This window comes from Acinonyx jubatus, chromosome X (genome assembly GCF_027475565.1).
Source record: "Acinonyx jubatus isolate Ajub_Pintada_27869175 chromosome X, VMU_Ajub_asm_v1.0, whole genome shotgun sequence".
In the NCBI taxonomy this organism is placed as follows: Eukaryota; Metazoa; Chordata; class Mammalia; order Carnivora; family Felidae; genus Acinonyx; species Acinonyx jubatus.
Window position 1 is genome coordinate 31,860,644 of NC_069389.1, and position 22,387 is coordinate 31,883,030.

General features: G+C 38.1%; 2 protein-coding genes across 2 annotated transcripts in view; one reads left to right on the forward strand and one right to left on the reverse strand.

Moving 5' to 3' along the window:
• The window catches only part of PRRG1 (proline rich and Gla domain 1), a 306,130-nt gene that overhangs the window by 63,409 nt on the left and 220,334 nt on the right, over positions 1-22,387 (forward strand). The window lies entirely within an intron of this gene.
• Positions 187-1,055, reverse strand: LOC106982006 (ferritin heavy chain-like). The gene has a single exon (XM_053202228.1). The coding sequence runs from the start codon at positions 928-930 to the stop codon at positions 382-384; it is 549 nt and encodes a 182-aa protein (XP_053058203.1). The 5' UTR covers positions 931-1,055; the 3' UTR covers positions 187-381.

The window sequence follows — 22,387 nt, forward strand, 5'->3', positions numbered from 1 at the left end:
CTCCATCCATCCCACCCCACTCCACCCCACCCCCATATACCTTCAGCATTTATAAGGAGAAGATTGATTTTTGTGTTTTCTAGGGTCCCATCCACCTCCCACCTTCTCCCTCCACCTTGGGAGATCCTGAGCTGTGTGTGGATAGGGCATGGGTGGGTGGAGAGACTCTTGGAAAGGTGAGAGGTTTCCACACACAAATCACCCAGAGGACCTTTATTTCTTTAGGAACCAAATAACTTTATTGAAACCAAATAACTTTATTTATGGCAAAACTGGAAGAAGAAACTGGATTTGCAAGTGCAATACTGCAAAATGCATGCTCGGCATGGTGACCAGGGGAAGTCACCATGCACCCTGTGGCTATGGGAAGGCAGTCCCAACTCAGTTCTTGGCACTGTTGCCCAGGGTGAGCTTGTCAAAGAGGTACTCTGCCATGCCGGTTTCCGGGGCCCCCATCTTGCTCAGGTTGGTGATGTAGCCCCCCAACTCTTTGATGACCTTGACTTGTTCGGGCAGGTAGTTGGTCTCCAGGAAGCTGCACAGATGGGCGTCGTTCTTGTCAGTGGCCAGCTGGTGCAGGTCGAGCAGGCTCTGGTTCATGCTCTTCTCCAGGTGAAAGGCCCACTCCATGGCGTTTAGGCCGTTTTCCCAGTTGTCGCGGTCAGGCTTCATGATGTTGTGGAGGCGGATGCGGCCCCCACGCTGGTTCTGCAGCTGCATCAGCTTCTCGGCATGCTGGCTCTCCTTGTAGGACCGGCGCAGGAAGAACTTGGAGAAATTCTCCAGGGCCACGTCGGCGCGGTCGAAATAGAAAGCCATCGACAGGTACACGTAGGAGGTGTAGAGCTCCAGGTTGATCTGGCTGTTGATAGCGGCCTCGCACTGCGGGTGGTAGTTCTGGCGCACTTGAGAGGACGGCGCGGTGGCCATGGCTGGCGGCGCTGGCACCAAGGCGAAGGCGGCTCAGAAACGAGGGCGGCAAGGCCGAAGGCGGTGGCGGCGGGTCTCCGGCGCTTTTTCAGAGTAGCCGACCAGGCAAGGCCCAGCGGCAGTCTCCGAGGTGCGGCTGGAATGAGGTCCGTTACTCCGGAGATGGGGGTTTGAATCCGTTACGCGAATCCGTTACGTGAAGGGGCGTGGTCACGAAGGCGAGGGAGGGGGTGGTGGGCGGGGCGCCGTGTTCAACGTGCCATCTGTGTCTGCGTGAGGCACGAGGCCCAGAGCAGCTCCACGTTGTCTTGAAGCCATTTTTAAATCTCTTTTTTAAATATATATTTAATATAGTTTAATATATTGCTGTGATATGTGAATATATTTCATGAGAAAAAACCACAGGATTTTTTATTTTTTACCTGTTTTTTTCAAACATTCATAAAATAACTCTTGAGATACAATTCATATGCTATAACTTTCACCTTTTGAAAGTGAGTATCTACATGGTTTATAGTATATTCATGGTGTTAGCCAACCGTCACCACAATCTAATTGCATAGTTTCATCACTCCTGGCCTAGCAGCTCTGGAGCTCTGGGCTGGAACTGGAAGGTCCGTCCATTACCCAGGAGTTGGGAGAGGGGTGAGGATCCGTTAAAGGATTTTTGTGGTCCGAGGGAAAGGGGCCCGGGACTGTGGAGGGGCTAGGGGGCGGGGCTGGGGCGCGGTGGAGCTCGAGCGCTGTTCTAGGTTTTAAGGAGCCTGAGTGACAGGGAGAACAGCGAGACACTGTGCTGAGCATTTTAATATTTTAAAATGTTACTCACGAATGTAAGTGCAACGGTTTTGAGTTAATCACATGCATGGTTTCTTTGAACAATTTACATGAATACTGTCCTGATGTGATTGTGCACTAAATACGGTGCTTTTGTGGTATCATTGGTATATTTAGTATCAGAAGGCTTTATTTGGATGGCAGCTATCCTCTGTGGCTCAACATCCATGATGTTGACACTTCTGATAGCCTCCTCACTCACTTCCTAGACCTTACTAGTTTCAGTGACTTCACTTCTCTCCTATTCGTGGTCAGGTTCAGATTTTTCTGCCAGCAGAACAGCACCTCCAAAATCTCAGCGAGTCTTTCTACCTCTCGATCTTCCACTGTTTTTGCACTTGTTCCTCATTCCCTTTATTCTCTCCCATTTCATAAACTTTCAGCTTAGTCCTAAAAACACATTCCTTCTGCCCTGTCTGGATCCCAATATGGACAGTGTCAGTGATCTCTCACTCCCTTTGCTCACTCCCTTTTACCTGGCCTGCTAATTCCCTTCCTCCTGGGTAAATTCAGATTTCTCTTTTCTCTCACAGGAAACAAAAGGTTTAGGTGCATTCATAAGTATTTTTTAATGTTGATTTATTCATTTTGAGAGAGAGAGAGTGAACAGAAGGGCAGAGAGAGAATCCCAAGCAGACTCCACATTGCCAGTGAAGAGCCAGATGTGGGGCTCATCCTCACCAATGGTGAGATCATGACCTGAGCTGGTATCAAGAGTCCACCACTTAGCCAACTGAGCCACCCAGACACCCCACCTGGGTGCTTTTTTTTTCTTCACCTAGGTGTATTCTTAAAGAAAGCACTACTAACCATGTGGTTGTGTTCCTCCTCTCCAACTTCATCTGTACTTTCATTGCCACTCAGCAAGCCTTTTATTTATTTATTTTTAATCTCTCAGGTATGTTCTACAGAATGAGCCACAGTGGTAAGGAATACCACTGATTTCAAATTGCCTCTTATTCATTCATTCAACAAATATTTACTGATTACCTAATATAGCCCAGGCACTGATTTGTGACTTGGGCATACATTAATAACAAAGACAGAAGTGTCTGTTCCAGGGGGTTTGCAGCCTAGGAGAGAAGCAGACCAAACAAACACAAAACTGCCATCTTTCCCCCCTTATTGTTGCAAGTGCATACATACAAGATATTACACATTTGTATGGAAATTTAAAAAAACAATATATTCTTAGAATTCATGGATATTATAGTGGAAAATATAAGATCAATGTAGGTATCTATACCTAATTTGTGCTTTAATTGAACAACCATTTATGTACTCCAAATATATATCAGACACTGTTTGATTCTGGAGATATACAGAAAATCAAACATGGCCTCCATTCTCCAGATACAAGATAGTGACACATTATTATAATTGCTCTCAAATAAAATTAGTATAAAATGCCTATTTTCATGGAAAGGATTAATCCAATGGCTCTAACTGATGCACCTTGGGGGGGGGGTCTTTTTATTCCTCTTTGGAAGTTTATGCTATTTTATAATCAGTTTTTATGAAGACAGCAAAGAATCAAGTATCAAATGTCCCAGTATAAAACTCTCTAGAAGGTAATTGTTGATTCTGTAAAGAAATGGAATAATAACGCCATCTACTTGATAAATTGATTTTTTTAATTTAATTTTTTTTCATTTACATCCAAGTTAGCATATAGTGTAACAATGATTTCAGGAGTAGATTCTTTAATGCCTCTTACCCATTTAGCCCATCCCCCCTCCCACAACCCCTCCAGTAACCCTCTGTTTGTTCTCCATATTTAAGAGTCTCTTATGTTTTGTCCCCCTCCCTGTTTTTATATTAGTTTTGCTTCCTTTCTCTTGTGTTCATCTGTTCTGTATCTTAAAGTCCTCATATGAGTGAAGTCCTATGACTTTTGTCTTTCTGACTAATTTCACTTAGCATAATATTCTCTACTTCCATCCACATAGTTGCAAGTGGCAAGATTTCATTCTTTTTGATTGCCAAGCAATACTGTATTGTGTGTGTGTGTGTGTGTGTGTGTGTGTGTGTGTGTGTGTGTGTGTATACCACATCTTTATCCATTCATCCATCTATGGACATTTGGGCTCTTTCCATACTTTGGGTCTTGTTGATAGTGCTGCTATAAACATGGGGGTGCGTGTGCCCCTTCAAAACAGCATACCTATATCCCTTGGATAAATACCTAGTAGTGCAATTGCTGGGTCACAGGGTAGTTCTGTTTTTAGTGTTTTGAGGAACCTCCCTACTGTTTTCCAGAGTGGCTGCACCAGCTTGCATTCCCACCAACAATGCAAAAGAGATCCTCTCTCTCCACATCCTCACCCATGTCTGTTGTTGCCCGAGTTGTTAATGTTAGCCATTCTGACAGGTGTGAGGTGGTATCTCATTGTGGTTTTGATTTGTATTTCCCTGATGATGAGTGATGTTGAGCATTTTTTCATATGTCAGTTGGATGTCTGGATGTCTTTGTTGGAGAAGTGTCTATTCATGTCTTCTGCCTATTTCTTCACTGGATTATTTGTTTTTTGGGTGTTGACTTTGGTAAGTTCTTTATAAACTTTGGATACTAACCTTTTATCTGATATGTCGTTTGCAAATATCTTCTCCCATTCTGTAAATTGCCTTTTAGTTTTGGTCATTGTTTCCTTCACTGTGCAGAAGCTTTTTATTTTGATGAGGTCCCAATAGTTCATTTTGGCTTTTGTTTCCCTTGCCTCTGGAGACATGTTGAGTAAGAAGTTGCTGCGGCCAAGATCAAAGAGGTTTTTGCCTGCTTTCTCTTAGAGGATTTTGATGGCTTCCTGTCTTCAAATTAGGTCTTTCATCCATTTTGAGTTAATTTTTGCGTATGGTGTAAGAACGTAGTCCAGGTTCATTTTTTCTGCATGTCGCCATCCAGTTTTTCCAGCACCACTTGCTGAAGAGACTGTCTTTATTCCATTGGATATTCTTTCCTGCTTTACCAAAGATTAGTTGGCCATACAATAAGTTGATTTTAATGAGAAAACCACACACTAGAACTGGAAAAGAACTACATGATCAGTTCTCAATGATATAAAATTTTATTCTATATTTGCTTAACACAAGTGCTTTGTCTTCATAGAATTGTAGACTTGCAAAATTTCCTTGTGTGATTCCATTGTAGACTTCACTGTAAGAATCTATTTAAAGAGGTCTTGATTTTGTGGAATATTTCCTTATTATATTCCCAATATTTAATAATGAAATTAACCCTACAATTTGACTCTGTAAATATTTAAAATAATAATGTCATTGAATAGTTTTATGTGTACCATGTACTAAGAGGTGCTAAGAGTGTATCTCAGATATTTCATCCCTCATCATTACCTCCTAGGGAAGTAAGTAACAGTAAAATGTATAACTAAGAGAAACATAAGACATAAAAATCAACTCTTCTAAGAGAAAAATCAACAAATAAGCATGGACTAGGACCTCAAATTTCCACAAAGAAAATATGTATATGTATAAACAAAAACATTCCATCCATTTTTTTTCTTTAGTAGGAATATAAAATTAAATACAAACATAGAATGGAAAAACTTTAGAGCAGATTATGTTTTTTTTAATTTTTTTAAATATTTATTTATTTTAGAGAGAAAGAGAAAGAGAAAGAGCATGAGCAGGGGAGGGGCAGAGAGGGAGATGCAGAACCCACAGGGGACTCCAGGCTCTGAGCTGTCAGCACAGAGCCTGACGTGGGGCTTGAAGCCACAAACTGCAAGATCATGACCTGAGCTGAAATCGGACACTTAACCGACTGAGCTACCCAAGTGCCCCTAGAGCAGATCATGTTTTTAAAAATATGATTATAGGACCATAAATGAAATGTTTCTAGTCAGTATCTGTGTTAGGGTTCTCCAGAAAAACAGAATACATGTATATATGAATGTGTGTATGTACATATATATATATACGTACATATATATATACACATATACACCTAATTATAAGAACTTGGCTTGTATGGAAGTGTTGAATCACAAACTTGTGCACCTGAAAATAACATTACACTGTATGTTAACTAACTGGAATTTAAATTAAAACTAACTACATTAATTAATTAATTGGGATGGGGGAGAAATTGGTACATGCAATTACAGAGGTTGACAAATCCCAGGAGCTACAGTCAGCAAACTGGAGATTCAGTAGAGATGGTGGTGTGAGTCCAAAGGCCAGCAGCATTAAGAATCATGAGGAACTGATTTTCAGTTTAAGTTTGAAGGCTAGAAAATACTAATGTCCCGATTGAAGGAAGTCAGGGAGGAGGATTTCCCTCTTACTCAAGGGAGGGTCAGCTTTTTTGATCTTTTCTGGCCTTCAGCTGATTGCCCTCCCAGGGGTGAGACTCACCCAATCTACCAATTCAAAATTTTTTAAGGCAAGGTGTTTTTTCAGTTTTACTGAGACATATAGGCATTGTATTAGTCCAAGATGTACAACATAATGATTATATAAATATATATATATATACACACATATACATATATATAGCCAAATGATTGCCACAATAAGTTTGTTAACACTAATTACTTCAAACAGTTACAATTTTTTTGTCTTATGATAAGAACTGTTAAGATTTACTCTTTTAACAACTTTGAAATATACAATACAGTATTGTTAACTGTAGGCACAATGCTGTACATTACATCCCCTAAACATATTTATCTTACAACTGGACATTTTTATCTTTTGACCACCTTTACCCATTTCCCCTACTCCCCATCACCACCCCCCATCTCTGGCAACCACCAATATGTTCTCTGTGGGTTTGGGTTTTTTGGATTCCACTTATAAGTGAAATCATAAAGTATTTGTCACTGTTTGGCTTATCTCAGCATAATGCCCTCAAAGTCCATCCATGCTGCCACAATTGGCAGGTTCTCCCTTTTTTATGGCTAAATAATATTCCATTGTATATATGTTACAATTTCTTTATTCATCCATTGATGGATACTAAGGTCATTTCCATGCCTTGTCTATTATAAATAATGCTTCAGTACATGAAGGTGCAGATATATGACTGAGATAGTGATTTCAGGTTCTTCGGATATTTACCCAGAAGTGAAATACTGGATCTAGTTCTATTTTTATTACTAGTAGTTCATATTGTATTTAGTAGTTCCTAGTAGTATTTATATGAGTAGTTCTATTTATAATTTATTGAGGAATTGCCATACTATTTTTCGTAGAGGAATCTCCATACTAGTTTCCAAAGTGGCTGTACCAATTTCCCTTCCCACCAACAGTGCACAAGGGTCCCTTTTTTCCACAACCTCACCAGTGCTTATTATTTCTTATTATTGTCTTTTTGGTGATAGGTATTCTAACAGGTATGAGATGACATTTCATTGTGGTTTTGATTCGCATTTCCCTCATTATGAATGATGTTGAATATCATTTCATGTACCTGTTGACCATTTGGATGTCTTCTTTGGAAAAAATTTCTATTCAGTTTCTCTGTAATTTTTTAAATCGTTTTTTTCCTACTGAATTGTATGAGTTCTTTATATATTTTGGATATTAGCCCCTTATCAGAGAGATGATTTGCAACTATTTTCTTTTTAAAGAAAATTCCATACATTGCCTTTTCATTTTGTTAACTGTTTCCTTTGCTAAGCAGAAGTTTTTTAGCTTGATGGTTCCTCTTGTTTATTTTTTAATTTGTTGCCTTTGCTTTTGGTGTCAAATCCAAAAAGTCATTACTAAGACTAATGTCAAGAAACTTACCCCCTATGTTTTCTTCTAGGAATTTGATGGTTTCAGTTCTTATATTCAAATTTTAATCCAATTAGAGTTGATTTTTGTGTGTGGTTTAAGATAGGGATCCAGTTTCTTTCGTGTGTAACTGTATAATTTTTCCAACACCATTTATTGAAGTGACTATTCTTTATCCATTGTATATTCTTGCCTCTTTTGTCATAAACTAGTTGACCATTTATTTATGGGCTTATTTCTATGCTCTGTATTCTGATTCATTGATTTATGTGTCTATACCAATTCCATATTGTGTTGATTACTATAGCTTTGTGAAACAATATGAAATCAGAATGCATGGTACCTCCAGCTTTGTTATTCTTTTCTGAAATTTCTTTGGCTGATTCAGTTATTTTGTGTCTCCATACAAATTTGAGGATTGTTTATTCTACTTCTGTTAAAGATACCATTAGAATTTTGATAGGAACTACCTTGAATCTGAATCTACATTGCTTCAAAGAGTATGGACATTTTAAAAATATTAATTCTTCTAGTCTGTGAGCATGAAATATCTATTCATTAATTTGTGTCTTCAGTTTCCTTCATCAATGTCTTATAGTTTTCATTGTATAGATTTTTCACCTCCTTGGTAAAATTTATTACTAGTATTTTATTATTTTTGTTACAATTACAAATTGGATTGTTTTTAATTTCTCTTTCTGATAGGTGGTTGTTAGTGTATAGAAATGCAACTGATTTTTGTATATTGATTTTGTGTCTTGCAGCTTTACTGAATTTGTTTATTAGTTCTAACAGTTTTGGGCTGAAGTCTTTAGGGTTTTCTTCTATTTCTGTTAAATGTTTATGTATTTATTTTGAAAGAGAGAGCCCCAGTGCATGTGCATGCATGAGCAGGGGTGGGACAGAGAGGGGGAGACAGAAAATCCCAAACCAGCCGAGGTGGGGCTCAATCCCATGAACCATGAGATCATGAGATCATGAGATCATGAGATCATGACCTGAGCTGAAGTCAAGAGTCGGATGCTTAACCAACTCAGCTACACAGGCACTGGGAGGGTTTTCTATATATAATATGTTATCTGCAAATAGAGATAGTTTTACTTCTTCCTTCCAATTTCGATGTGTTGTATTTCTTTTTCTTGACTGAATGATCTGGCTAGGACTCCCAGTACTTTATTGAATAGAAGGGATGAGAAAGGTCATCCTTGTCCAATTAAAATGTCACCCTTACAGATACACCCAGAATGTTTGACCAAATATTTAGGTACTCTATGGCCCAGTAAAGTTGACAAATAGAAGCAACCATCACAGTATTATTCATAACACATGCAGAATCAACAAATAAAAGTTCCAGTGTTATACTCTATTAAAACTGTTTGTTTTGACTTTGAACTCCTGTCATCGTTTTAAAATGTTACAGAATAGTTACACATCTAGTAGTAGGCAATAAGTTCTTTTTTTTTTTTTTAATTTATTTTTTGTAGTAATCTCTACACCCGCCGTGGGGCTCAAACTCACAACCCTGAGATCAAAAGTCACATGCTCCTCCGACTGAGCCAGCCAGGCACTCCTAGACAAGAAGTTCTTACTTAGTATCAGTGATTAGCTCTCATTTATTCATTTGTGTATTTTTACTGATCACCTTTTTTATGCTAGGTATTTTTATAGGTATTAATATAAAAACTTGTTCTATAAACTCGTATTTGCATTGTTTTGTAGCTAACTGCTTTTCTATGTTCTATATAATCTCTTCTTTTGTTTTTCAGTATATGAAATTTATTGTCAAATTGGTTTCCATAAAACACCCAGTGGTCATCCCAAAAGGTGCCCTCCTCAATACCCATCTCCCACCCCCCATCAACCCTCAGTTTGTTCTCAATTTTTAAGAGTCTCTTAGGCTTTGGCTCTCTCCCCCTCTAACCTCTTTTTTTTTTCTTCCCCTCCCCCATTGGTTTCTGTTAAGTTTCTCAGGATCCACATAAGAGTGAAAACATATGGTGTCTGTCTTTCTCTGTATGGCTTATTTCACTTAGCATCACACTCTCCAGTTCCATCCACGTTGCTACAAAGGGCCATATTTCATTCTTTCTCATTGCCACGTAGTACTCCATTGTGTATATAAACCACAGTTTCTTTATCCATTCATCAGCTGATGGACATTTAGGCTCTTTCCACAATTTGGCTATTGTTGAGAGTGCTGCTATAAACATTGGGGTACAAGTGCCCCTATGCATCAGTACTCCTGTATCCCTTGGGTCAATTCCTAGCAGTGCTATTGCTGGGTCATAGGGTAGGTCTGTTTTTAATTTTTGGAGGAACCTCCACACTGTTTTCCAGAGTGGCTGCACCAATTTGCATTCCCACCAACAGTGCAAGAAGGTTCCCGCTTCTCCACATCCTCTCCAGCATCTATAGTCTCCTGATTTGTTCATTTTGGCCACTCTGACTGGCGTGAGGTGATATCTGAGTGTGGTTTTGATTTGTATTTCCCTGATGAGCGACAATGAGCATCTTTTCATGTGCCTGTTGGCCATCCGGATGTCTTCTTTAGAGAAGTGTCTATTCATGTTTTCTGCCCATTTCTTCACTGGGTTATTTGTTTTTCGGGTGTGGAGTTTGGTGAGCTCTTTATAGATCTTGGATACTAGCCCTTTGTCCGATATGTCATTTGCAAGTATCTTTTCCCATTCCGTTGGTTGCCTTTTAGTTTTGTTGGTTGTTTCCTTTGCTGTGCAGAAGCTTTTTATCTTCATAAGGTCCCAGTAGTTCATTTTTGCTTTTAATTCCCTTGCCTTTGGGGGTATGTCAAGTAAGAAATTGCTACGGCTGAGATCAGAGAGGTCTTTTCCTGCTTTCTCCTCTAGGGTTTTGATGGTTTCCTGTCTCCCATTCAGGTCCTTTTTCCATTTTGAGTTTATTTTTGTGAATGGTGTGAGAAAGTGGTCTAGTTTCAACCTTCTGCATGTTGCTGTCCAGTTCTCCCAGCACCATTTGTTAAAGAGACTGTCTTTTTTCCATTGGATGTGCTTTCCTGCTTTGTCAAAGATTAGTTGGCCATACGTTTGTGGGTCTAGTTCTGGGGTTTCTATTCTATTCCATTGGTCTATGTGTCTGTTTTTGTGCCAATACCATGCTGTCTTGATGATTACAGCTTTGTAGCATAGGCTAAAGTCTGGGATTGTGATGCCTCCTGCTTTGGTCTTCTTCTTCAAAATTATTTTGGCTATTTGGGGCCTTTTGTGGTTCCATATGAATTTTAGGATTGCTTGTTCTAGCTTCAGGATGAATGCTTGTACAATTTTGATTGGGATTGCATTGAATGTGTAGATAGCTTTGGGTAGTATTGACATTTTGACAATATTTATTCTTCCAACCCATGAGCACGGAATGTTTTTCCATTTCTTTATATCTTCTTCAATTTCCTTCATAAGCTATCTATAGTTTTCAGCATACAGATCTTTTACATCTTTGGTTAGATTTATCCCTAGGTATTTTATGCTTGTTGGTGCAATTGTCAATGGGATCAGTTTCTTTATTAGTCGTTCTGTTGCTTCATTATTAGTGTATAAGAATGCAACTGATTTCTGTACATTGATTTTGTATCCTGCAAGTTTGCTAAATTCATGTATCAGTTCTAGCATATTTTTGGTGGAGTCTATAGGATTTTCCATGTATAATATCATGTCATCTGCAAAAAAATGAAAGCTTGACTTCATCTTTGCCAATTTTGATGCCTTTGATTTCCTTTTGCTGTCTGATTGCTGATGCTAGAACTTCCAACACTATGTTAAACAACAGCGGTGAGAGTGGACATCCCTGTCATGTTCCTGATCTCAGGGAAAAAGCTCTCAGTTTTTCCCCATTGAGGACAATGTTAGCTGTGGGCTTTTCATACATGGCTTTTATGATGTTTAAGTATGTTCCTTTTATCCCGACTTCCTCGAGGGTTTTTATTAAGAAAGGATGCTGAATTTTGTCAGATGCTTTTTCTGCATCGATTGACAGGATCATATGGTTCTTATCTTTTCTTTTATTAATGTGATGTATCACGTTGATTGATTTGCGAATGTTGAACCAGCCCTGCATCCCAGGAATGAATCCCACTTGATCATGGTGAATAATTCTTTTTATATGCTGTTGAATTCGATTTGCTAGTATCTTATTGAGAATTTTTGCATCCATATTCATCAGGGATATTGGCCTGTACTTCTCTTTTTACTGGGTCTCTGTCTGGTTTAGGAATCAAAGTAATACTGTCTTCATAGAATGAGTCTGGAACTTTTCCTTCCCTTACTATTTTTTGGAATAGCTTGAGAAAGATAGGTATTATTTCTGCTTTAAATGTCTGGTAGAACTCTCCTGGGAAGCCATCTGGTCCTGGACTCTTATTTGTTGGGAGATTTTTGATAACTGATTCCATTTCTTTGCTGGTTATGGGTCTGTTCAAGCTTTCTATTTCCTCCTGATTGAGTTTTTGAAGTGTGTGGGTGTTTAGGAATTTGTCCATTTCTTCCAGGTTGTCCAGTTTGTTGGCATATAATTTTTCATAGTATTCCCTGATAATTGCTTGTATCTCTGAGGGACTGGTTGTAATAATTCCATTTTCATTCATGATTTTATCTGTTTGGGTCATCTCCCTTTTCTTTTTGAGAAGCCTGGCTAGCGGTTTATCAATTTTGTTTATTTTTTGAAAAAACCAACTCTTGGTTTCATTGATCTGCTCTACAGTTTTTTTAGACTCTATATTTTTTATTTCTGCTCTGATCTTTATTATTTCTCTTCTTTTGCTGGATTTAGGCTGTCTTTGCTCTTCTGCTTCTATTTCCTTTAGGTGTGCTGTTAGAGTTTGTATTTGGGATTTTTCTTGCTTCTTGAGATAGGCCTGGATTGCAGTGTATTTTCCTCTCAGGACTGCCTTTGCTGCATCCCAAAGCGTTTGGATTGTTGTATTTTCATTTTCGTTTGTTTCCATATATTTTTAAATTTCTTCTCTAACTGCCTGGTTGACCCATTCGTTCTTTAGTAGGGTGTTCTTTAACCCTCATGCTTTTGGAGGTTTTCCAGACTTTTTCTGTGGTTGATTTCAAGCTTCATAGCATTGTGGTCCGAAAGTATGCATGGTATGATCTCAATTCTTGTTTACTTATGAAGGGCTGTTTTGTGACCCAGTATGTGATCTATCTTGCAGAATGTTCCATGTGCACTCAAGAAGAAAATATATTCTTTTGCTTTGGGATGCAGAGTTCTAAATATATCTGTCAAGTCCATCTGATCCAATGTATCATTCAGGGCCCTTGTTTCTTTATTGACCGTGTGTCTAGATGATCTGTCCATTTCTGTAAGTGGAGTGTTAAAGTCCCCTGCAATTATCACATTCTTATCAATAAGGTTGCTTATGTTTGTAATTGTTTTATATATTTGGGGGCTTCTGTATTCGGCGCATTGACATTTATAATTGTTAGCTCTTCCTGATGGATAGACCCTGTAATTATTATATACTGCCCTTCTTAATCTCTTGTTCCAGCCTTTAATTTAAAGTCTAGTTTGTCTGATATAAGTATGGCTACTCCAGCTTTCTTTTGACTTCCAGTAGCATGATAAGTAGTTCTCCATCTTCTCACTTTCAATCTGAAGGTGTCCTCAGGTCTAAAATGAGTCTCTTGTAGACAGCAAATAGATGGGTCTTGTTTTTTTATCCATTCTGATACCCTTTGTCTTTTGGTTGGCGCATTTAGTCCATTTACATTCAGTGTTATTATTGAAAGATATGGGTTTAGAGTCATTGTGATGTCTGTAGGTTTCATGCTTGTAGCGATATCTCTGGTACTTTGTCTCACAGGATCCCCCTTAGGATCTCTTGTAGGGCTGGTTTAGTGGTGACGAATTTCTTCAGTTTTTGTTTGTTTGGGAAGACCTTTATCTCTCCTTCTATTCTAAATGACAGACTTGCTGGATAAAGGATTCTCGACTGCATATTTTTTTCTGTTCATCACATTGAAGATTTCCTGCCATTCCTTTCTGACCTGCCAAGTTTCAGTAGAGAGATCGGTCACAAGTCTTATAGGTCTCCCTTTATATGTTAGAGCACATTTATCCCTAGCTGCTTTCAGAATTTTCTCTTTATCCTTGTATTTTGCCAGTTTCACTATGATATGTCGTGCAGAAGATCAGTTCAACTTATGTCTGAAGGGAGTTCTCTGTGCCTCTTAGATTTCAATGCCTTTTTCCTTCCCCAGATCCGGGAAGTTCTCAGCTATGATTTCTTCAAGTACACCTTCACCACCTTTCCCTCTCTCTTCCTCCTCTGGAATACCAATTATGTGTAGATTATTTCTGTTTAGTGCATCACTTAGTTCTCTAAGTCTCCCCTCATACTCCTGGATTTTTTTATCTCTCTTTTTCTCAGCCTCCTCTTTTTCCATAATTTTATCTTCTAGTTCACCTATTCTCTCCTCTGCCTCTTCAGTCCGAGCCGTGGTTGTTTCCATTTTATTTTGCAGCTCGTTTACAGCATTTTTTAGCTCCTCCTGACTGTTCCTTAGTCCCTTGATCTCTGTAGCAAGAGATTCTCTGCGCTCCTCTATACTGTTTTCAAGCCCAGCGATTAATTTTACGACTATTATTCTAAATTCACTTTCTGTTATATTGTTTAAATCCTTTTTGATCAGTTTGTTAGCTGTTGTTATTTCCTGGAGATTCTTTTGAAGAATTCTTCTGTTTCATCAATTTGGATAGTCCCTGGAGTAGTGCGGGACTGTGGGGCACTTCCCCTGTGTTGTCTTGAATAACTTGCGTTGGTGGGCGTGGCCTCAGTCAGACCTGATGTCTGCCCCCAGCCCACCGCTGGGGCCACAGTGAGACTGGTGTGTACCTTCTCTTCCCCTCTCCTAAGAGCGGGATTCACTGTGGGGTGGCGTGGCCGTCTGGGCGACTTGCACGCTGCCAGGCTTGTGGTGCTGGGGATCTGGCGTATTAGCTGGGGTGGATCGGCAAGGTGCACGGGGGCGGGAGGGGCAGGCTCAGCTCGCTTATCCTTCAGTGATCCGCTTCGGGAGGGGCCCTGCAGCACTGGGAGTGAGTCAGACCCGCCACCGGAGGGATGGATCCGCAGAAGCACAGCATTGGGTGTTTGTGCAGTGCACGCAAGTTCCCTGGCAGGAACCGCTTCCCTTTGAGATTTTGGCTGAGGGATGGGCGAGGGAGATGGCGCTGGCGAGTGCCTTTGTTCCCCACCAAGCTGAGCTCTGTCGTCCGGGGCTCAACAACTCTCCCTCCCGTTGTCCTCCAGCCCTCCCGCTCTCCGAGCAGAGCTATTAGCTTATAACCTTCCAGATGTCAAGTCCCGCTTGCTGTCAGAACACACTCCGTCCGGCCCCTCCGCTTTTGCCAGCCAGACTCAGGGGCCCTGCTTGGCCGGCAGGCTGCCCCTCTGCCCCGGCTCCCTCCCGCCAGTCCGTGTTGCCTGCACTGCCTCTCTGCCCTTCCTACCCTCTTCTGTGGGCCTCTCTGCGCTTGGCTCCAGGGAATCCGTTCTGCTAGTCTAATGGCAGTTTTCTGGGTTATTTAGGCAGGTGTAGGTGGAATCTAAGTGACCAGCAGGACGTGGTGAGCCCAGCGTCCTCCTACGCTGCCATCTTCCCTCAATCCTCTCATAATCTCTTCTTTAAAAATTAATACATGCATTAAGTTCTATGATGCATTCATAAAGAAACTGACCATAGGTAGCAGCAATTCGTGCTTTATCTCACTTTCAATACATATATATATATATATATATATATATGTATATACATATGTTTGTATGTATATACACATGTGTATAAAAATGCATATGTGTGTATGTGTGTCTACATACGTATGTGTGTGTGCATGCATATGGATAACAAATAAGGGGTAGCGAGGGGTAGTGAAAAGTGATGTATCAACCCATATTTTACACCCTTATTTTATAGGTAAAGACATCATGAATTAAAGAGTATGTTAACATGCGCAAGCACACATCTTGTAAATAGAGAGTGACTCTCTGAACTGGATTCTTCTCTAGGTAGTTTGGAAAGCTTAGCTGTACCGTAAGTTCCTTTAGAACAAAGAGGGTTTAACTTTGTTTTAACACTAAATTTCACATAGTAGGGGCTCAAAAATATTAATTAAAAGAGTGAGTAACCTTTTAAAGTTTTTGTCTCATTCTATCCAAATTAAAACAGTGAGAGGGAGTAGATGTTAAATATGTGGTCAAAGTATATTTCCTTTAAAGGAAAAAAAATGAATACACCCAATGATGACAGATTATTATTTTACTCAAGTGTGCATAAACCTGAAACTAGGTATAATAATCTATATGCTTAAAGGTATGCTTTTATAACTATAAAACAATTTATAAATATATGCAAATAATAAAATTACAATTAAGAAACTCTTAATTTTTTTAAATGTTTATTTATTTTTGACAGTGACAGAACATGAACAGGAGGAGCAGAGCAAGAAGGAGACACAGAATCCAAAGCAGGCTCCATGTTCTGAGCTGTCAGCACAGAGTCCCAGTGAGGGGCTCAAATCCAAGAACTGTAAGCTGAAGTCAGACTCTTAACTGACTAAGCCACTCAGGTGCCCCTACAATTAAGAATTTCTAATTATGTTTCAGATTATGCTTTTTCTCTTAAACATAATCATATCTCACTGAGAATTGATATAAGTTCATTTCTCCATATACTGAGATTCAGTTTCCATTTTGGGTACCATGCCTGTAGACCCTCAGATTCATAGACCATCTCAGTTCTTGACCAGTCCTCTTTCTTGAAATGATTGACACTCTTTAGTTCATATGATAGTTCATAATGTAATTTTGCTTTCAGATAGTGGAAGCTATTATTTAAATATGTCTGTCTATGTTAAAATACTTTATTTTGGTTCAGTTTGTTCATTTTATGAAGTACCATTAAAAGTCTCAATAACTTTAATAACTAAAGGTACTGAAGTTTCATTCTATCCAACTATTTTTTATTTCCTAGTCACCATTTAGTCTTTATGGATGGTAAAATAAGTTGATGTGACTATAAGGGTGGACATGGGACAATTGCCTTTTTTACACTAGGACATACTGATCTAAAAGCAGTCACACACAGCCTGACTCAGAGCACACATGCAAATGTGGACTCTGAGTTTGTGTGGCTGTATTGAGCTATGAAGAAATCAAAATTATCTTGAGAATACTTATAAGTAATTTCTAATTTAGATGTAAACACAAGAACAGATCCATGGAATTCTCAAATACAGATAGAGAATACTGAGTTAGAACAGCGTGAACACACCATTTATCTAATCAGTAACTATTTTGTACTGGGGGCATCCAGGTAGCTTGGTCAGTTAAGCATCTGACTTCGGCTCAGGTCATAATCTCACAGTTTGTGGGTTCGAGCCCTGCATCGGGCTCTGTGCCAACAGCTCAGAGCCTGCAGCTTGCTTTGGATTCTGTATCTCCCTCTCTCTCTGCCCCTCCCCTACTCACGTGCTGTCTCTGTCTCTCTCTCTCTCAAAAATAAGTAAATAACTATTTAGGACTAAATGTCCAGCTTTGTGTGAAAAGCTGAATGATTATGAAAAGTTGACTTTGATCTCATGGCTCAAGTTTCTGTTTCTCTTCACTTTTTTACTGAAAAATATACATATGACCAATGTAAAACTAGTTGCTGGGGTGCCTGGGTGGCTCAGTTGATTAAGCATACAACTTCGGCTCAGCTCATGGTCTCACTGTTAAGAGTTCAAGCCCTGCATGGGGTGAGCTCGAGCCCCACTTTGGGCTCTGTGCTGACAGTATGGAGCCTGTGTGGGATTCTCTGGCTATCTCTATCTCCCTCTTTCTCTGCCCCTCACTCACTCATGATCTCTCTCTCTCAAAAATAAATAAATAAATATAGATAGATAAAAGTTGCAAATGAATTATTAGCCAATAGTATATGTATTTTTTCTGTAATATTTTAGCAGCTTTATTGAGATATAATTTATATACCATAAAATTCACCCATTCAAGTCTACAATGGTTTTTAAAATATATACAAAGTTGTGCAGCAATCACCATAATCTAATTGTCATCATATCTATTAATAGTCACTTTCCATTTTCCTCCATCTTAGCCCTAAGTAACCACTAATCCATTTTCTGCCTCTATAAATTTGCATCTGATGGACATTTCATATAAAAGTTTCATATAATAAATGGTCTTTTGTGACTGGTTTCTTTCACTAACATGCTTTTTGAGGTTCATCCATGTTGTAGTACATATCAATATTCATTCTTTTTATTGCTGAATAATATTCCATTTTATGGCTATACCATATTTTACTTGTCCATTCATCAGTTGATGGACATTTGAGTTGTTTCACCTTTTGGTAGGTTCTTAAATTCCAAATAATTTTTCCTACATGGAGCCTATTTATTTTCTTTTTAAAAAAATTTATCCAAATTCAAGTTAGTTAACATACAGTGTAATACTGGTTCAGGAGTAGAACCCAGCAATTCATCACTTACATATAACACCCAGTGCTCATCCCAACAAGTACCCTCCTTAATGCCCATCACACATTTAGCCCATCCCCTGGCCACCTCTCCTCTAGCAACCCTCAAGTTTGTTCTCTGCATTTAAGAGTCTCTTATGGTTTGCCTCCCTCTCTATTTTTATCTTATTTTGCCTCCCCTCCCACTATGTTCATCTGTTTTGTTTCTTAAATTCAACATATGACTGAAATCATATGCTATTTGCTTCTCTGTATTAATATATTCATTTTGAAACACTTATATGTATTCAGTAACATGGAAATCTTTACTTATGTTGTCATGGACATGGAAATTGCTACAGAATCGCTATAGAAATTTCTCATACCTTTCCCTACATAGTGATTATGTTTAATTAAAATATATGTGATGGAATTATATTAGTTAGCCTAAAGGTCCAGAATGTCTTGGGTGAGACTGTAGATACTTTGTTACACTAAAATCAAGTATAGCAAGTTTTTCCAAACAAGTTGGGGGAAAAACATAAACCTTATAAAACTTTACTTATGATTCCATGCCTTACTATAATAACACAGGATGTTTGTAGAACAAACATATTTAATGTCATCATTATTCTTCATAATTTGACACAAGTAATGTCCTCTCACTTTTTCATTTTCTAAACTTTTTCCATATTCCCAATGGCTTATTTGCTTATTTCCTCTTTTATAAAAATATGATAATGATCTCAATAAGCCAATGTTAAAACTCATTGAAAAACACAATTTCCATCGTAATAGTTCTGTAAAGTGTTTCCTGTGTATTATTCATATTTATCACCTTTACCCTGAGCTATTCATTCTTCATTTCTTGCTCATACATGAAAAATAAACATGCCTTTTTGACTTAATTTCTTAAAGTCTTTTGCCACTTTCCAAATACATCTCTGAGCATTTAAGTTCAGTTAAATCTATTTAGAGAGTTTCAAATTTTTAAGAAATATCTGATATTTAGTAGCATTCTGCAAAAATAATTTTAAATCTCATTTATTATAAAGTGGACTGGGGTATATTCTTTAGCTAGAAAGACTAATGCAGATGGTGCTCTTAAATTATGATTTCTTACATGACAAACAACCCATGAGGAAAGGCTTACTAATGATCTGCTAAATGCTACCAGCCGTATGACTTGACTTTCTATTAGTAGTGTTACCCCTTGATTTTCTCCTGCCAGAAAAGTGCAGATTCGTCTAAACTATTGGCAAAAAGATGAATTTATACAGTGTGTGTGTGTGTGTGTGTGTGTGTGTGTGTGTTGGAAGAAGGGTTGAGTGTAAAGACAAAACCTAGCATTCTTTTACAGAACCTGAATTAAAGATGTATTGTGGAGTAACTGGTGGATTTGGGAAGGAAGGTGAGGCCAAAGGCAGCCCTGTTTAAAGGGGAGAGAGAGGCTGTTGAAACTGAAAATTGAGGGGGAGAAAACTATTGAAATGAATTACTCTTCCCTTTAACTGTGTGCGTGGTAAAGTCCCTGGCCTGGAGCAGAAGGGGAAAGCTGGACTGAGAGCAACTTCTGGTGGCAGGGAATATTTTTTTCTTGTACATGTAATTGCTTAGCATTCCTTAGATCATAAATAACTGCCAAAGACTAAAAGCATTAACAATAACTGGACATGTCAGTTCTGCATCCAAAATAATGTATTTACAGTGCTTCCTTCCCTATTTTGCCATGTCTCTGTCAATCACCAATACTTTCATTCCCCCTCTAAATCATTACTTTGGTCCTTAATTAAATAAATGTATTCTTTACTTATGCTGCAGAGAAATCAATTTTCCTAGTGTGGTCCTTCCCCCTTAATTCTTTTTTTCTTTTTCACATTAACAATCCCTAATTTTTAGAAAAAAAAAACTTTATAAATGAATCAAGGTACCCAATTCCCCAAATTATGAAAATTAATTCCTATATCATTATAGATTGGTAAATACATTGATCACATTGGAGTACTTTAGTATTTTGTCTACAGAGATTACAGCTACAAGATGAAAAACCATACTTGGTTTATTCAGTGGTTACAAATGGAGGAGGGGAAAATGAAAATAGTAATAAAAAGATTCTGTGCAGAACAAAAATCCACTTTCTTTTCTCTTAGAGACATTGTTTGATAAACCATAGTGATGATTCTTCTAGCCATGCTATTAAATATTTTTAGTTAGATTACATTTTAAATTAAACCAGTTCATTGGAATAAATCTTTGTATGGGACACTAGGTTTTATAAAACTATTTCATAGTTGAATCATGTAGAGCATCCCTCAGACTATATTCTTGCAAAAGAGTGTTGGGTCAAATGAACAAGAGAAAATATGTAGTAATATATATTATTAGAATTATTATTATTTTTTTTATAGAGAGAGCGAAGTGCAAGCAGGTGAGAGGGGCAGAGGAAGAGAGAGAATCTTAAGCAAAGTCCACAGTCAACATGGAGTCCCATGCAGGGCTTGATCCAACGACCCTGGGATCACAACCTAGTTGAAATCAAGAGTCAGACGGTCGACCGACTGAACCACCCAGGCGCTCCAGTATTAGAACTGTTTTTATAAAACAATCATTCCATTCACATTTTGTGATAGGTTCAATAACATCTTAGAAAACTGGTGTGTATATGTGTATTTAATGCATACATTTATATGTACCTACTAGGCTTTGATAGTTAATGTCTGTGTTAGCTAAAATTTAGGATTATGGTATGAATAAATAAATATATATTACATTTTTATGTAATACAAATACTATATATTTTAAATTATTCTAAAGAAAAATAATTATCAACATGCAATCATAGCCTGTATTTCATAATTAGCATTACAGATATAACTTATGAATAATATGAATCTTTTTGCCTGACCTTTTCTAATGTTGGACATTAGTCAGGTAGACATTAGGAAGAAATGCATCTTAGCTGATTGTGTGTGTGTGTATTCTGTGAATTTTCATTTCTTTAAAAAATATAGGGTTGCCTGGCTGGCTCAGTTGGTCAAATGCCCAATTCTTGGTTTTAGCTCATGTCATGGTCTCACAGTTTGTGGGTTTGAGCCCTGCGTCGGGCTTCATGCTTACAGCATGAAGCCTGCTTGGGATTCTGTCTCCTTCTCTCTCTGCCCCTCCCCTGCTTGCTCTCTACCTCTCTTTCTCATGAATAAATAAACATTAAGATACACACACACACACACACACACACACACACACACGTGTGTGTGTGTGTGTGTATATATATATATATATATATATACATATATATACATAAATATATAAATGTATTAGAAGCCATGGAGTAGAATTAAATCGGCACTAGTAGAAAACAGATTATTGATTATTCTGCATTTTCCGATACATAATACGAAGTGATTTGGGAAATATTTTGCTAACTATTAGAAAATAAGGCAAGATTTTAAGTTTTCATCCCTTAATATGTTGTCTGTAATGAGCACATGAATCTTGAGAATTTATATTATTAATGATCTATATTCTCAGTGTACTGCTGCATCACTTAAGTGTACATAGGTACAGAACGAATGCAATAAGCATTTCTTAATCCTTTCATTGGAGGTGGTGAAAGATATAGGGTTCTATGTCAAATAGACCCAGTTGAAAGCCTGGCTCCATGCCTTCCCAGCTATATGAACTTGCTAATAGTGATGTATGCATCAGAAAAAATGGTACTAATGATATGAAATTGTATTAGTGATTAGTGATAGTATAGTGAATTAGGTGATTCATTTAAGATGATGCTAATATTACACTTAGCTAACTGGTTGCAATCAATACATGGTAGCTATTATTTTAGGAACTAGACTCACCCTGATAAAGCAGTATACTAATTATATGAAAGCTCACTTAATTTTTTAATTTTTAATTTTAGATTCTTCTGTTATAATTCTGGAAGGCTAATAGTTTTTGTCTAATTCTGTTCCTTTTCTAATTTAAATAGTCACTGAAATCTCTTTATGTTATTTCTAAGGGAAAGGTTAGCAGGTAATGCATTTTTAAAATGTGAATAGCTTTTTGGGATGCCTGGGTGGCTCAGTCAGTTAAGCATCCAACTTGAGCTCATGTCATGATCTCACGGTTTGTGGGTTCGAGCCTGGAGTCAAGCTCTATGCTGACAGCTCAGATCCTGGAGCCTGCTTCAGATTCTGTGTCTCCCTCTCTCTCTGCCCCTCCCTTGTTCATGCTCTGTCTCTCTCTCAAAAATAAATAAACATTAAAAAAATAAAAAATAAAATGCCCATTACCTAAATCAATCTACTATCAAATTTAATGCCATCCCTACTAAAATACAAACAGCATTTTTCATATAACTAGAACAAGTAATCCTAAAATTGGTAAGGAAC